The sequence below is a fragment of the Peromyscus maniculatus genome, chromosome 9, assembly GCF_049852395.1.
Source record: "Peromyscus maniculatus bairdii isolate BWxNUB_F1_BW_parent chromosome 9, HU_Pman_BW_mat_3.1, whole genome shotgun sequence".
In the NCBI taxonomy this organism is placed as follows: Eukaryota; Metazoa; Chordata; class Mammalia; order Rodentia; family Cricetidae; genus Peromyscus; species Peromyscus maniculatus.
This window is the reverse complement of record NC_134860.1, coordinates 54,128,182-54,144,574: the sequence shown is the minus strand read 5'-3', so window position 1 is coordinate 54,144,574 and position 16,393 is coordinate 54,128,182. Positions and strand designations below refer to the sequence as shown.

Here is a 16,393-nt window from a genome sequence, read left to right as displayed (position 1 = left end):
GGGCCAGGATTTGACGATCTGAGAACAGTATTGATACTCTTGCCTGCTCCAGACTTCACAGGTAGCATGGGGTCTTCAAAGAGGGAGGCAGCAAGTTCTGCATGGATTATTATTGGAGAGCTTAGAGTTTGGGGTTGATAAAAAAATCATTCTGATAGCTTTGGCAGGTGAGAGCTGACAACCTGCAGGTCAGCTGTGACATGTGAGAAACAGGTTTGTGATGGGAACTATTACTCATAATACTTGGGTTGTCTTTGCTGTACTTCTGTGTTCCCAGCAATGAGACACATTCCTGCCAGAGAATTGGTCTCATCGATGGTAACCGACTCCTGCAGCTCACTTGGCTTTTCTGATGGATTTTCCTTACCTTCTGTCTTCTGTGTGTGTGCGTGCCTGATAGAGAGACGGAGAGACAGAGATGGGGGAGGAGGCAGGCAGGCCAGGGATAGGATCTAGAGCCTTACGCATCCTAGGTAAGTGCTCTACCACTGTGCTGTACTCCTCTAGCTAATCTTTTTGTTCTTTTCCCCTTTTACTGTACATGCATGCGGGAGTGCATGCATGTGTGTGTGTGCACGTGCATACGGAGGGAGGCCCAGTGTTGATTTGGGAATCACCCTTCATCACTCTCCCATCTCATTCATTAGGGCAGAGTTGCAGTCAAACTCAGCTTCTCCAGTGTGGCCAGTCCTGCTCTGGGGACCACCTGAATGCATGCCTTCCGAGGCTGGAATTGTTGGGCATGTCACCATGCCCACACATCACTTGTGGGGCCCTGGGGATCCAGACTCCAGCCCTCATGCTAGCAGGGCCAGAGGTTTGCTTTGGTTTTCGTTTGGTTTTTGGGACAGGATTTCTTTGTAGTCCTGGCTGTCCTGGAACTTGCTTTGTAGTCCAGGGTGGCCTCCAATTCATCCACCTGCCTCTGTCTCCCAAATGCTAGGATTAAAGGTGTGTACCACCACTGCCCAGCCGATGGCCAGAGTTTTAATCATTGACCCATCTCCTCAGTCCAGTCAAAAAAAAAAAAAAAAAAAAAAAAAAAGTAACAACCATGCTTCTTGTCCCATTTTCTTTTCTTTTCTTTTTTTTTTTTTTTTTTTTTTTTACATTTTTGCAATTATGAACATCATAATACTGTGGTTTTTTTCTTTAATTCACCATGGAAAAATTTGGAATGTTCTGTAATTATCATTATTAGAATAACCATCAAATAATACATCTATTTAATACTTTTTGTGGAGACAGTTATTTTCAACATTTCTAAAATTTAACATGTTTTCATGAGTTTTTTTGGTAATTTATATTACAGAAAAACACAACATCATACAAAGTGTCTGTATGTAGCATTTAGAATTAGTTCTCTTTCAACCTAGAGTAACTCATTGATAAGGAAAGGTCAAATGCCCTTCCCTTCTTTCTTTCTTTTTTTTTGTTGTTGTTTCTTGTTTTTTAAGATAGGGTTTCTCTGAGTAGCCCTGGCTCTCCTAGAACTCACTCTGTAGTCCAAGCTGGCCTCGAACTGAGATCCACCTTCCTCTGCCTCCTGAGTGCTGAGTTTAAAGGTATGTGCCACTACTACCTGGCAAACATCCCTGCTTTTTAAAACACAACTTTTTGAAGAATGTCATGTATCTTAATTGTTTTATATTTTTTTATCTTATTTTAAAAAATCCTTGAATTTTCTAAATATTTTGGCATACATTTTTTCTTTTGTTTTTTGAGATAGGATCTTGCTGTATAACCCTGGCTGGTCTTGAATTTATGGCAATCCTCCTGTCTCTGCCTCCCAAGTGCTGGGTTACAGATGTAGGGCAGCCTACTTGGCTATAGTTTTCTGACAGCTGCTCTCTTTGGCTTTTGTTTTGTGGAGCTGGGGACCAAACTTGAAGCCCCTGTGCACAGGGCAAGTGTTCCACACTGAGCTAAACCCAAAGCCTACGGACTGTGTGGTAACTTGTGATCGTCTGATGTCTTAAACCTTTATCTGCGTGTTTTGAACTAAACTGTTCCTAATTCTTATTCTAGGAGAAGGTGTTTTGCCATGTTGGGAAAAGAGGATGGGGAAGAGTCAGGAAGGGAAGGATATGAACTTACAAAAAAGTGGAGATTCCTCAGAAGTGGTTAATGTTGAAGAAAGGTATGACTCATACTCAGAGTAACCGGAAACGGAACTACTTGGTATTTCTCCTTATTGAGCAGTATGTTCGAGAGATCTGTGCTTTTCTTGTTTTCACTTGAATATGCTTCCAGGCATAAGGTTGATGATATAAGCTATTGATTGGATACTGTTAAGCAAGAGACCCTGGTTTGGAAATAGACAGTTCAAGTAGTTTTCTCACTTAAAAACAAACAAATGGAACCTGGGCTACCATGTGAGTTCCAGGAAAGGCGCAAAGCTACGCAGAGAAACCCTGTCTCGAAAAACAAAACAAACAAACAAACAAACAAACAAACACACAAAAAACAAAAAAACTAGGCTGGAGAGATGGCTCAGAGGTTAAGAGTACTGGCTGTTCTTCCAAAGGTCCTGAGTTCAATTCCCAGCAACCTCATGGTGGCTCACAACCATCTGTAATGAGATCTGGTGCCCTCTTCTGGTCTGCAGGCAGATATGCAGGCAGAACACTGTATACATAATAAATAAACAAATCTTAAACAAACAAACAAGCAAACAAAACTTTTTGCTGGGCATTATGACTCAAGCCTGTAATCCTAGCACTGAGGCTACAGAGCAAAATCTGAAGACAGCCTGGAATATACAGTGTGAACTTGATGTGCCCCCCCATTAAAAAATACATCTTAAATATAATTGTGGAGAAAAGGAAAACCAGATGTTGAAATTTCATATTTGGTGTCAGTTATAAATTAAAATTGCATAATTAGTTTAAGTTAGAGAATTAAAAATGTTATTTCAAATAAAAGTATCTTTTAAATAGGCCTTTTTAAAAAACACCTTTGAATTTCTAATATATATTATATAATATATAGGCCAGATAACTTCTGATTATGGCTTTACTTACATTGTTAAGGACCTTTCTCAATTTACAAATATGTTACTCACACTATGTTTAAGGTTAAGTAATGAATATGTTACTTTATACAGTAAGTGTTTGCAGTCAGTGGATGGAGTTCAGAAGGGCTCTTTAGTCCCCCAGGTCCTGTTCAGAGTTAGATATTTCTGTATTTTGGGGGTTAGATAAGGGTTGTAGATTTCATTAGATTTTCAAAGGAGAAGGTAAACAGAAGTCTTTTGTTTAAATTTTATTTCTTTGTACTCCCTGTGTATGCCACAGTGCATGAGTGGAGGAGGTCCTAGGATAAGTTGTCTGCTTCCACTGTAGGTTCCGGGGATTGAACTCAGGTCATGGCTCACACAGCAGGCACTCTGCCCTGCTGCCATCTGGCCAACCCTGTTTTGCTTTGAAACAGTCTCACTGTGTAGCTCTGACTGGCCTCACACTTGCTAAGATTACAGGTTTGTACCACTGTGTTCAGCTTAAAAGGAAGTCCTTGATGTCCTTCAAAAAATGCTCTGCAACATGGTCTTAGCATGTAGCCATGGCTGGCCCGATTACTCTGTGGAGCTGAATGGCCTTGAACTTGTGGACTCCTGCTTTAATCTCCAGCGCTAGGATTGTTGACGTGTCATCAGACCTTCTCTTGCTTTTGCTCTTGCTCTCTGTTTTTGTTCCGGGGATTGAACTAGGGTCTTGTGCATGCTAAGTCCATGCTCTGCTGTGAAACTGTACTCTGGTACCTGGTCCTTATAAAATACTAGTTTACAGTGCAGGCTAAGGTATTTAAATAATTTTACACAGCGTATAAAATCCTTGCATTGTGAGTTGAGTGTTCCGCCCCTTGTTTTATGATTAGGCCTATCAAAGCTGCCATTAGAGAAAAGAAGCAGACATTCGAGGACTTCGTAGAAGAGCAGATGCGGCTGGAAGAGCAAGAGCTGAAAGAGAAGCGGCTGCGGGTGAGCGGGCGTCAGTGCTGCTTCCATGAAGTGGTCGCCATTCTCAGTGACGACTGGCTTTGGAAATAGCTGACTCCCTTGTATGCACACTAACTGGATTTTGTCTTTTTACTTTAGGAAGCAGAAGGACCATTGCTAATGAAAGCAAAACCCAAGCAACCATTTTTAAGACGAGGAGAAGGTTTAGCTAGGTTTACTAATGCTAAATCCAAGTTCCAAAAAGGGAAAGAAAGTAAACTAGTGAGTAGCCAGAGCCCACCAGAGGACCAGTCAGTATGTAAAGCAGACAGACAACACTTACAGAGGAAAACTGCTCTTATAAATAAAGACCTGTGTGCAGAGACCCCCACTGTTAAAAAAGACAGTAAAGCTAGAACCAAGGCTGGCTCTGCCTCACTCAGTCAGAAATCCAAAGTAACCAAGATGAGTATGAGGGAAAGTCTCTCTCCACCAGGACTCAAAGTACAGATGGGGAAGAAATGTGATGGGCAGTTTAGACACCAGATCAAATTAGAAAGAAGTGTACAAGCCAGTAATAAGGAAAACGTGCCTGTGTGTGTAAAGCCCTGTGATGCTGGTTGCAAGGTGTGGAACAAGACCCGGGCCAGAGAGAGACTTCCTCTTTCCACAGAGCCGGCTGACTGCGTGGCTTCTAAGAGCCTGATGAGGGAGACAGTGAAAGAGACAGAATCGTCCCTTGACATTTCTCTTCAGAAAAAATTAGAGAATTGGGAACGAGAAAAAGAAAAGGAAAACTTGGAATTAGATGAATTTTTATTTTTGGAACGGGCTGCTGATGAAATATCTTTTTCTAGCAATTCCTCATTTGTATTAAAAATCTTAGAAAGGGATCAACAGATCTACAAAGGTCACAGGATGTCTTCTACTCCTGTCAAAGCTGTGCAGCAGGAGAAGGCGCATCAGATGGATCCCAGTGGGCAGAGGAACCGCAGTGAGGTTCCCCACCAGAATGCTGCCTGTGAGGGGAAGGGTGAGGCCATACTCCTGCCCCTGGGTCCAGGGTCCTCACCTGATGGTTTGAGGGAACTGTCCTGTCAAGTCAGTAAGAAAGCCTTCCCAACCAGCCCTGCTGACAGTCAGGGCCGATGGGATGCAAGCGATGATGACGTGGCCAACAGTGCCAGTAGCTCTGATTCTGAGGAGCAGCCTGATGTTACCCTAAAACCATCCACTGAGGCTGGGGAGAGGGTCTTCAGCCACAAAGAGGATAGTCCACAAGTCTGCAGTGCTAAAGGACCTTTTAGGGACACCGGGACTCAAGAAGATAAATGGAGAGATGCTGATCTGGATCTGTCTGATAAAGAATATAGCAGTGAAGAGTCTGTCATAGTCGAAAGCCTGAAAAATAAAGTATCTGAGCCATCAAGATTCCCCTTATCTCAAGATGTGAATAAAATTGACTTTGATGATGAAAGATCTTGGACAGACCTTGAGGAGAATTCATACAAACATAATGTTATTCTCAGAGATGAAGCCATATATGGTACCCCCCAGACACAGTACCCCAATAAGAGTGAAGTATGTGTTCTCGACAAAACAATAAAAAGGAAGGTTGCTCCAGTCAAGAAGGGAGAAGACTTCAGCAAGTCTGACAGGAGCAGAAGCCCCCCTCCTCCATCTGACTTGATGATGAAATTCTTCCCTTCTTTGAAACCAAAGCCCAAATTAGATTCACACTTGGAAAATGAACCCAAGTTAAACATGAGTCAAGACCAACCACCAGGTAAGTCGAGGCATGAGAATGTTACAGGCATGTGCCACCACACTGTCTTTTTTATGTGCATATAATTTTCCTGTGGTTTATCTTTGGCACAGCCAGCACCACTACTCTTGTCCTTTGGTGCCATGGAGGGTTGGTTATTCAAATGCACACATTGCAGTTCCAGAGCAATGGATCTGATAACCTCATTTGGGCACTAAGTAACTATGAGTTGCATGGATATGTGCTGGACAGAGGGTGATGTTTCAGTGTGACACTGGTATTTCCTTGTGTTGCTACTCAGAATGGAATGCAATTTAAAAATAATTTCAGGAGTTTTCCATGAAATATTTGTGGCTTGTTGATTGCTAGGAACTGAAACTGAGAAATTCCAAGTTGTTGATAAGGTGAAGCACGTACGTGAGTGAGAGTGTGTATGCGGAGAGAGAGAGAGAGAGACAGAGACAGAGACAGGAGAGAGACAGAGACAGAGAGAGGAGAGAGAGGAGAGAGGAGAGAGAGAGAGAGAGAGAGAGAGAGAGAGAGAGAGAGAGAGACTGCTGTACAATTTCATTTTTTCTTTCCTTACATTTGACTTTATCCCCTTTCATGGTGGTACAGACATTACCATGTATCCCATTTATACATTCTGAAACAATCCACACACAGAAAAGTGTATATATGTATTATATTATTTCTACAGAAATGAAAACATGCTTCTTAGAGATACTTTCCCATGACTTAAGATACTTTAAAAAAAGAATTATGTGTGTGTTTGCCATATATATTTGGGTGGCCGAGGAGGCCTGAAGAGGGCATCAGATCCCTTGAGCTGATCCTATGGGTGTTGTGAACCATCTGAATGGGTACTAGGAACCAAGTTCAGATTCTCTGGAAGAGTAGCAAGTACTCGTAATAGCTAAGTCATCTCTTCCAGCCCTATGTTTAAAGGTAAAATTTTAAGGTTGTTCTAACATACACATAAAACTCTAAATACCTAGCTAAAAGTGTTGGATGCTTTAAACAGAAATTATAATTTAACCAATTTAAAATAAAAATAATACTTTTTGTAGGAATTTTGAATGCTTGAAAATGTAACAAAGTGGCCGGGCGGTGGTGGCGCACGCCTTTAATCCCAGCACTCGGGAGGCAGAGCCAGGCGGATCTCTGTGAGTTCGAGGCCAGCCTGGGCTACCAAGTGAGTCCCATGAAAGGCGCAAAGCTACACAGAGAAACCCTGTCTCGAAACACCCCCCCCCCCAAAAAAAAAAGAAAAGAAAATGTAACAAAGTAAAAGCATTTATAACTAAAATTTCCAAAAGTAAATTCCATACCATTTGGGGGAGGGAGTTTCCTTGTAGATGCTTTTCCTATGTGCTTTTATTATGATAGGGACATATATTACAATGTTCTGTCTGCAACAGACTTTTATCTTGTATAGACCAGATGTGTCCTTCAGGAGCGTAGGACTAAGTGATGAGGTGATTGCTGAAGCTGAAGGGTAAATAAAACATTCACTGTTTGGGTCTGGAGAGATGGTGCACAGTTGAGATCACTGATGTTCTTACAGAGGGCCCAAAGGAAGTTTCCAGCACCCACATGAGGTGGCTCACAACTGTCTGTAACTCCAGCTCCAGGGGGTCTGATGCCTCTGGCCTCAATGGGTACCACACTCATATGTACATATCTACATGTAGACAAACATACCTACATATAACTTAATAAAAATAGTTTTAAAATTCAGCTATTTACTTATAAAGTAGCAATCTTGATAAGAGGAAAAAAATCTGAATCTACCCCTCCCCACCCCTGTGTGTGTGTGTCTGATAGGATGTTGACAAGTTGACCAGGCTGGCCTGGATTTGCTATGTACTGTGGGGCCTGCCGACAGTCAGCTGGGTAGCTGGGTAGAGGTGTGCAGATTGTAGAGACAATGAAGAAGACAGAAAAGAGTCGAGAAGTCTGCCGGTCAATGCCGGACAGCCCTGAGTTTATTTCACAGCCAGCTTATATACAGTTTTGAAGGATGGAGGTAGAACAATGCACAGCTGGGCTGGAGAGATGGCTCAGAGGTTGAGAACACTGGCTATTCTTCCAGAGATCCTGAGTTCAATTCCCAGTACCCATATGCTGGCTCACAACCATCTGTAATGAGATCTGGCTCTCTCTTCTGGCCTGCAGGGATACATGCAAACAGAACACTGTATACATAATAAATAAATCTTAAAAACAAACAAACCAACAACAAAAAGCAATGCACAGCATAGGCATTCAACCACTATCTATCCTGGCTTGCGTCAAGGAGCAGGCAGTTTCATTTTCTATCTCAATGTACCTCCGGCTGGCATCAGCAGCCTGCATCTAGTTAGATAGTGTGTTCCTTCTTGTGAGCTAATCAGGACTTTCTCACAGCCCTTCAAGGAGACTCTGCAGGCTAATCAGAACTTTCTCACAGCCTTGGAGCAAACAAGCTTGAACTCTATTGACTCAGAATAGACTTCAGATTCAAACTGGGAAACTGAGTCAGTTGTGGGCTCCCACAATGTACTCCAAGCCGCCTTTGAACCTGCAATCCTGTTCCTTCCATTTCCAGAGTGCTAGGATTACAGGTATATGTCTGTCCAGCTGTGTTTCTTTGGTATAATTTAATAATAAGGCTTACATTTTGGTTTGGTTATTGATTATCCCTTAAGATCTCATGTTAATTATTCATAGTCTGTATTTGCTAGTTTTTTAAAAGATGTGATTTAAACTTTTTTTTAAACCTCCAATATCAGTCCTTTGTTGATCTGGAACTCATTATGTAGACCAAGCTGGCTTTGAACTTACAGTAATCCTCCTGCCTGTGCTTCCTGAGTGCCAAGATTGCAGGCATGCAGCAGTCTACCTTGGTTCTTTTAGAGAGCTAGGTCTTCTGTTTTGTCCCCTATGCAGTGTGACACCAGGTTCAGTGACAAACCTTCTTGGCTACAGTATTCACAGTGGCTAAGTGGTCGGTTGTAAGCCTCCTGGAAAGTTCAGACTTTATCATCTGTTTTACAGGTGACAGTGTTCGATCTCAGGTTTTGAGAGAGAAAGTTATTGAACTGGAATCAGAAATAGAAAAATTTAAAGCTGAGAACACATCGTTAGCTAAACTTCGAATTGAACGAGAAAGTGCCTTGGAAAAACTGAGGTAAGTTTTTATCTATGAGAAGAAAAAATACAATGATTTGTTTCTTTAAGACTATGTTAGAAGTTTTGATCACTTTTAAATATAAAGATTTATTTATTTTATTTTATTTTATTGGTTTTTTGAGACAGGGTTTCTCTGTGTAGCTTTGTGCATTTCCTGGGACTCACTTGGTAGTCCAGGCTGGCCTCGAACTCACAGAGATCCGCCTGGCTCTGCCTCCCTGGCTCTGCTGGGATTAAAGGCGTGTGCCACCACCGCCCGGCTTTAAATATAAAGATAAATAACAAATATAAATTAAAAAGAGGACAAATTTCTGTTATATCAATATATTTTTAATTAAGGGTATATAGCTCAGGTGCTAGAATGATTACCTTGCATGCCTGAAGATCCTGGGTTTGGATCTCCAGCACCCATGAACTTGAGGTGTGACACCACGCTTCTATAACCTCAGGGTTTGGGAGATGATGGCAGGAAGATCAGAGCTCAAGGTCACCCTCAACTATAGTTCATTCAAGACCAGCCTGGATTACATGAAATCCTGCCTCAAAATATTTTTTTTTAATTAAACAAAATGACCCAGTTTAGCCAAATACATTAAAGGGAAATTCTTATTTGTAAGATTATATAAGTTGAAATTCAAAAATCAGTTTGTAGTTATGAAGTACATTGGCTAGCAAGTTCATTTCCCAGGGCTGTTGTAACAAAGCCCTGTGACTTGGGTAATTTAATAGAAATTTGTGTTTCTAGAAGCTGGAAGGCTGATGTCCAGACCATCAGCTGGGCTTTGTTACCCATCCACCTTCTGGTGGCTGCAGGTCCTTAAGTGTTCTTTGGTTGGCATGAGCATCACTGAGGAGATCTCTGCTTCTCCCTCTTGTTTATATGTTTACAGTCTTTCTTTTGTGTGTCTGATTCTATGTCTAGGCAGTATCTATCTTCACCTTCTCTCTCTCTCTCTCTCTCTCTCTCTCTCTCTCTCTCTCTCTCTCTCTCTCTCTCTCTCTCTCTGTCTTTATTTTGAGTGTTCCTATGTAGTTAAGGCTGGTCAGTGGCTGAATATACAAATGTGAGGCCCTGAGTTCAGTCTCCACTACCGCTAAAAAATAAATAAATGAACAGATCTGGGTGTGGTGACTAAGAACAGCAGCATTTATTTACTATATTGAGTGAAGACTTCTGATCAGCTAACTGTATGCATTCCCAAAGTCTAAACACCCAGGGGTATTCAGTCAGATCTTCCAAAATCAATGAACCTGATTAACCCTTTATAGACACACATGCTACATTTATATCAACTTAGTCATCTTGCTTTTATGTCTGCTGTAGAAGGGAACTCTATTTTTTGTTAAACCATGGGGTTATCATGGTATTCATGCTGTGAACATACAGTACAAGTTGTAATGTATTCTGAGTCATAGGCATACTTTTTAATTTCACCACTTCGTTACTTTGTACAGTGGCCAAGCAGACACCTCAAACTCCAGCATTTATAGGAAATGCATTTGTACACATTCGGTCACTGGATCCAGATTTTATGTTGGCAGTTACCAAGGGCAAAAGCAGTATATTGTAACTATATATATATATATATATATATATATATATATATATATATAGTTTTGATAAAATTTTATTTTATAAAGTTATAGTAACACTAAAGCTGTACCTTAAAACTCTCACAACTAATTTAATCAAACACTACACGAATTCAGAGGACCCATGTGTGGCAGTCTTCCATTCACACCTTCTATAGTTGCACAACTGGGTAGTGTGTAATTGGTGTACAGATTAACCCTTGAGGGAGGAGACAAATGGGTGTATAGATTAACCCTTGAGGGAGGAGACAAGAGTATGTCTTCACCTAGAGGTAGGTTGCATTCTTTCTTTTTTTCTGTTTTTGAGAGTATAGTTTAACTGCAACATTTCTCCCTCCCTTTCCTCCCTCCAAACACTCCATATACCCTCCTTGCTCTCTTTCAAATTCATGGCCTCTTTTTTCATTATTATTTTCATATATGTATATGCATATACATGTATATTCCTAAATCTAACCAGCTCGGTCTGTATAATGTTACTCGTATGTATGTTTTCAGGGCTGACCATTTGGTATTGGATAACTAACTGGTCCCAGTTCCAGCCCAGGTGTCAGGTTCTGAGTCTTGGGCGTTCTTAAATATCTTCTTTATCCTGCTCTTTAAGCACACTGTTAGTGCACTCCAATCTTCTGCATTTATTTATTTAAACAATTACTTTTACATTATTTTTTGTATGTTCATGTGTGTATATGTGTGCACACTTGTGCACATGGGGTGGTTCAGAGATAACCTCCTGCCTCCTGGCTTTCTCCTAACTGCTTCTAATGTTTCATACATTTATCTTACTTGTTATGATTTGTGTGTGTGTCATGTATGTGTTGTATATGTGAGACTGTGCAAGGCTCATGCATGCCATGGAGCTGATGTGGTCCGAGGACAGTTTGCAGGAGTCTGTTCTCTCCTTCCACCATGGGGTCCGACTCAGGTCGTCAGATTGGTGCGCCAAGCAAGCACTTTGACCTGCTGAGCCATCTTGCCGGCTCTGCTGTTGTCTGTTTTTGCAGTGTGAGAGGCTGTGGTGTCCTGCTTTCTAGATTCACAGTGGCTACCTAGTAGATTCTTGTTGAATGACTGGTAGACAAAGTGTACTGGCTGATCTTGGAGGCCAGTGGACTGTAGGTAGAGTCACTTGGACCAGTAACTTTCAGGCTGGCCCTGGGTTCCAATCTTTTTTTTTGGTTTTTCGAGACAGGGTTTCTCTGTGTAGCTTTGTGCCTTTCCTGGATCTCGCTCTGTAGACCAGGCTGGCCTCGAACTCACAAAGATCCACCTGCCTCTGCCTCCCGAGTGCTGGGATTAAATGGGATTAAAGGCGTGCACCACCATCGCCTGGCTCCTGGGTTCCATTCTGATGGCATTTATTTTATTATTTCATTTTTAGCATTGGGGATCAGGGCCTTAGGATTTAGCATCAGGCCTACTTGTTTAGTTTGGAGTCAGAAGTCTTACTGTGTTGCTCAGGCTAGTGTTAAGTTCTCTTGTACTCAAGGGATCCTGTATCCACTCTGTGCCACCCAGTGCTAGGAAGAAAGGTGTGTGCCATCACACTTGGGTACACGTGGATCTTAGACTGAGACTGTCCCCAGTGCCAGGAGGAAAGGTGTGTGCCATCACACTTGGGTACACGTGGATCTCAGACTGAGACTGTCCCATGACACTGTGGCGTGTTCACTGTAGGAGAGAAATTGCTGACTTTGAGCAACAAAAGGCAAGAGAACTGGCCCGAATAGAAGAGTTCAGGAAGGAGGAGGCACGGAAACTGCAGAAGGAACGCAAAGTCTTTGAAAAGTACACAGCAGCGGCGAGGACATTTCCAGACAAAAAGGAGTGGGAAGAAATACAGGTATTCGGCTCCACACCACTGTCAAGGGTGAACACAGACGGCAATCTTGGAAGAAACCCATTAGAGTTATTTGATGTTTTGGAAACAGTGTGAGCTGGGTATCATGTGCATCACTAATTCCAGCTCTTAGAGAGCTGAGGTAGAAACGGCTCCAGGGTGAAACCCTATCTCAGAAGCGGGTGGGTGGGGAGAGGACTGGGCATCTGTGACATGCATCAGAACATCTTCTCGATTGACTCTGAGGTCCAACCACTAGTCCCTTACTCACTAACAGTTCCTGCAAAGATCCCGCAGAGGCCAGAACTGCTGGGCACCAGTTCAGTGTGGTGCTATTATCTGACCTGTCCCACAGACTGCTGCTGCTGCTTTTCATTCACAGTATTTATGTCCATATACTAACTAGAGGTTTAGTTCCCAAACTTACAAAATGACAGGGCAGTTAGTGCCCTGTCTCAGAGGTGGACATGGGCATGATCAGAGGAAAACAGTAGTTGAAAAGAATGAATGCATTTCTTTTTAAAAAATCATTATATATTTTTTACATGTGTGGGTGTTTTGCTTGCATGAATGTATGTGCATTACATATGTGCAGTCCCTGGAGATCAGAAAAGGGTGTCATATTCCCTGGGACTAGAGTTACAGATGTTTGTGAACCACCATGTGGGTGCTGGGAATCTAACCCGGGTCTTCTGGAAGAGCAGCCAGGGCCCTTAACCACTGAGCCGTCTCTCCAGCTCCATGAATGCATTTCTTATTAGAACTATAAACCTAGGGAAAATCAGATGATATATCTATACATTGACACATACGAAGCTTCCTAAAGAAACTCATTTAGCTAAGTGTAAAAACCTAGTAGATATATTCGACTTTAACACCTCTACTTCTCAACACCACAGTTTCACATGGCTGTTCATTGTTTCCTGCATAAAATGTGGGCTCACTTTCTGCTTTCATATTAGTGCTGTGGGGTCCAGCCTTGGCTTTCTTCTTTTCTCATGCCGCATGGCACCTGAGGCAATGTCATTATGTCATCTGCACAAATGTCATCTCATCTGCACACCTGAAGCATTAGCTACCACACACCAATATTACTTATGGCTTTATTTTATTTATTATGTATTTATTTATAAGACAGGCTTTCATTGCACGGCCCACAGTGGCTTTGAGATCCCACAGCCTCCTAAGTAGTTGGGATCACAGTGCACACCACTGTAGCTAGTCCTCTAGGTATTTGATGCTATTAGTTTACTCAAGTAAGGGGAAGTGCTGTTACTTTCTGGTGCATCAGTTTATTAGTGTAATAGGTTAGATTTTGATACTCTGTTAAAAATTCTATCTTTTTTTTTTTTTTTTGGTTTTTCAAGAGTTTATCTGTGTAGTTTTGGTGCCTGTCCTGGATCTCGCTCTGTAGCCCAGGCTGGCCTCGAACTCACAGAGATCCGCTATCTCTGCCTCCCTAGTGCTGGGGTTAAAGGCGTGCGCCACCCCCACTAAGCTTCTGTATCACCCTTTAAAATAGAATTTTTAGTCAGGCGGTGGTGGCACATGTCTTTAATCCCAGTACTCAGGAAGCAGAGCCAGGAGGATCTCTGTGAGTTCAAGGCCAGCCTGGTCTACAGAGGGAGTTCCAGGACAGCCAGGACTACATAGAGAATAAGATGACTTCCCACACTCAGGTCACCAGAATATATTGTCAAATGTCCGAACTACCAAAAGCAATATTCAGATTTGGTGCAGTCCCTAATGACATTATTCACAGAAATAGGGAAAAAAAATCTAAAGTGTATATGAAAGCACAAAAGACCCCCAAAGCAATCCTAGACAGAAAGAGCCATGGGAGGTACCAAAGTACCTGATGTCATATTCTAGAGCCATGGGAGGTACCAAAGTACCTGATGTCATATTCTAGAGCCATGGGAGGTACCAAAGTACCTGATGTCATATTCTAGAGCCATGGGAGGTACTGAAGTACCTGATGTCATATACTAGAGCCATGGGAGGTACTGAAGTACCTGATGGCATATACTAGAGCCATGGGAGGTACCGTAGTACCTGATGTCATATTCTAGAGCCATGGGAAGTACCGAAGTACCTGATGTCATATTCTAGAGCCATGGGAACAGGAACTGGCCCCAAAACAGGCAGGCAGACCTGGGCTGGAATAGAGGACCCCAGTTAATTCTACACAGCTATAACCACCTACCTTTGAAAAAGGCATTAAAAACCCTCTGTGGGAGCCAGTTAGATGGCCAAGTTCCACATGGTGGAAGGAGAGAGAGAACTCTGCAAGTTGTCCTGGACTGTGCACATGCCTTCTGGCACAGATTAATGTAATAAAAATTTTAAGGAAAAATAGTAAAGGAAGATTTAAGTGGTCAGAGCAAGGGTGAAATAAAGATTTTCTTCTTTTCATACACTTATAATGGAAATATATATTACCTTTATTCAAAAGAAAGAAAGGTTTATTGCACTATAAGGAGGCAGTGAGATGGGCAGTAACTACAGAGCATGTCTACATTCTATATCACTTTTATTTCTTTTTGGTTTTTTGAGACAGGGTTTCTCTGTGTATCCCTGACTGTCCTGGAATTTACTTTGTAGACCAGGCTGGCCTTGAACTCACAGAGTTCATCTGCCTGTCTCTGCCTCCTGAATGCTGGGATTAAAGGTGATAAATATATATTAAAGTTGTTGTAACTGAGACTGTTTTCTTGATTTCTGTCAAGTTCCCATTAGTGATTAATGGGATTAATGCATTTAGTGAATTAGTGATCAATATATATATTGATTATATAGCCTGTCACTCTGCTGACTGCATCAGATCCCAGGGGCTTCTATTAGAGACTTTAGGGTTTTTAAGAATAGGTTCATGTTACTTACACAGAGAGACAATTGAACTTGTTCCTTATTTCTATCACTTTTCTCTTATTGCTCTAGGCTTCTGTTCCTAGTTTCTTCAGGGCTTTTATTATGAAAGGATATTGAATATTGTCTAAGGTTTTCTGTATCCATTGAAGTGATCACGTAATTTCTGTCCCTGAATCTATTTATGTATTGTATTGCATTTATTAATTTGCATGTTTAACCATCTTTGTATCCTTGGAATGAAATCACCCTGATCATGTTGTATAGCCTTAAAGTATTTAATTTGGTCTGCATATACTTTTATTGAGAATTTTTAAGTCTAAAGATGTAACTCAGCACTTGCCTACCATGCTCAAATCCCAGGGCTCAATCCTCAGCACTGAGTATCCTGAAATCCCCAAGATGGGGCCTGAAACTACATAAAATGAATTTTTGTTGTGGACTTGTATAGGTTTGGTATCAGAGTAATACTGGTTTCACAGAGTGAACTTGACAGTGTACTTTCCCTTTCAGTGTTATGAAATAGAGGTACTAACACTAATTAGGCAGTCCATGAAAGCCACATCTCAGCCTTGTGAGGTGAGCCTGCTGCACTAGTCTCCAGGTACAAGATGAGCACTTTCCCTTCTGTTGGGAAACATCTGATAAGAAGGCCTTCCTCTGCTGGCCATCATAATCCTAGCTCAACTCTCAGTCACTGTGTGCTCTTGGGTCTTCCCTAGTCAAAACAACAGCCTGCCAATAGTATTTGGTGGACTGCTGTGTGCTGTTCTCGGAGCTTCTTTGTTATAGTTCCAGACCACTGATGACATCCTCTCCTGACTTTAGTCTTGATTTCTAGGTGTACATTTCTGTTTTGTTCATCGCCAAGTCTAGTGGTTTCTTCACTTGCTTCCTTTACTCCACCTAGAACAACTCATTTCTTTCTTTTTTTCACTACTGGGGATTGAACCTAGGATCTCACACATGCTAGGCCAGTGTTCTGTCTTTGAGCTCCATTCTCAGCCCCTCATTTATTTATTTGTTTGTTTGTTTGTTTATTTCCTTTCCTTCCTTCTTTCCTTCTTCTTTCTTTCCTTCTTTCCTTGTTGTGCCACTGGGGTTCAAACTCAGGGTCCTGTGCATGCTTGGCAATCACCCTACCACTGAGCCACATTCCTCCATCATTTTCTTAATATTAGTTTATTTTCATTAATTTATTTTTTTATTTTTCGAG

The 16,393-nt window shown here is 41.8% G+C and overlaps 1 protein-coding gene across 2 annotated transcripts in view; it reads left to right on the top strand.

Annotated features, from left to right (window-relative positions):
* Positions 1-16,393, top strand: part of Cpap (centrosome assembly and centriole elongation protein) — a 43,588-nt gene that overhangs the window by 13,339 nt on the left and 13,856 nt on the right. For both annotated transcript variants that reach the window (XM_006993461.4, XM_042284922.2), the window contains 5 exons: positions 2,029-2,140; positions 3,877-3,979; positions 4,097-5,723; positions 8,742-8,874; positions 12,147-12,312. In XM_006993461.4, coding sequence (XP_006993523.2) covers positions 2,029-2,140; positions 3,877-3,979; positions 4,097-5,723; positions 8,742-8,874; positions 12,147-12,312 — 2,141 coding nt within the window. The remainder of the gene's footprint in view (positions 1-2,028; positions 2,141-3,876; positions 3,980-4,096; positions 5,724-8,741; positions 8,875-12,146; positions 12,313-16,393) is intronic.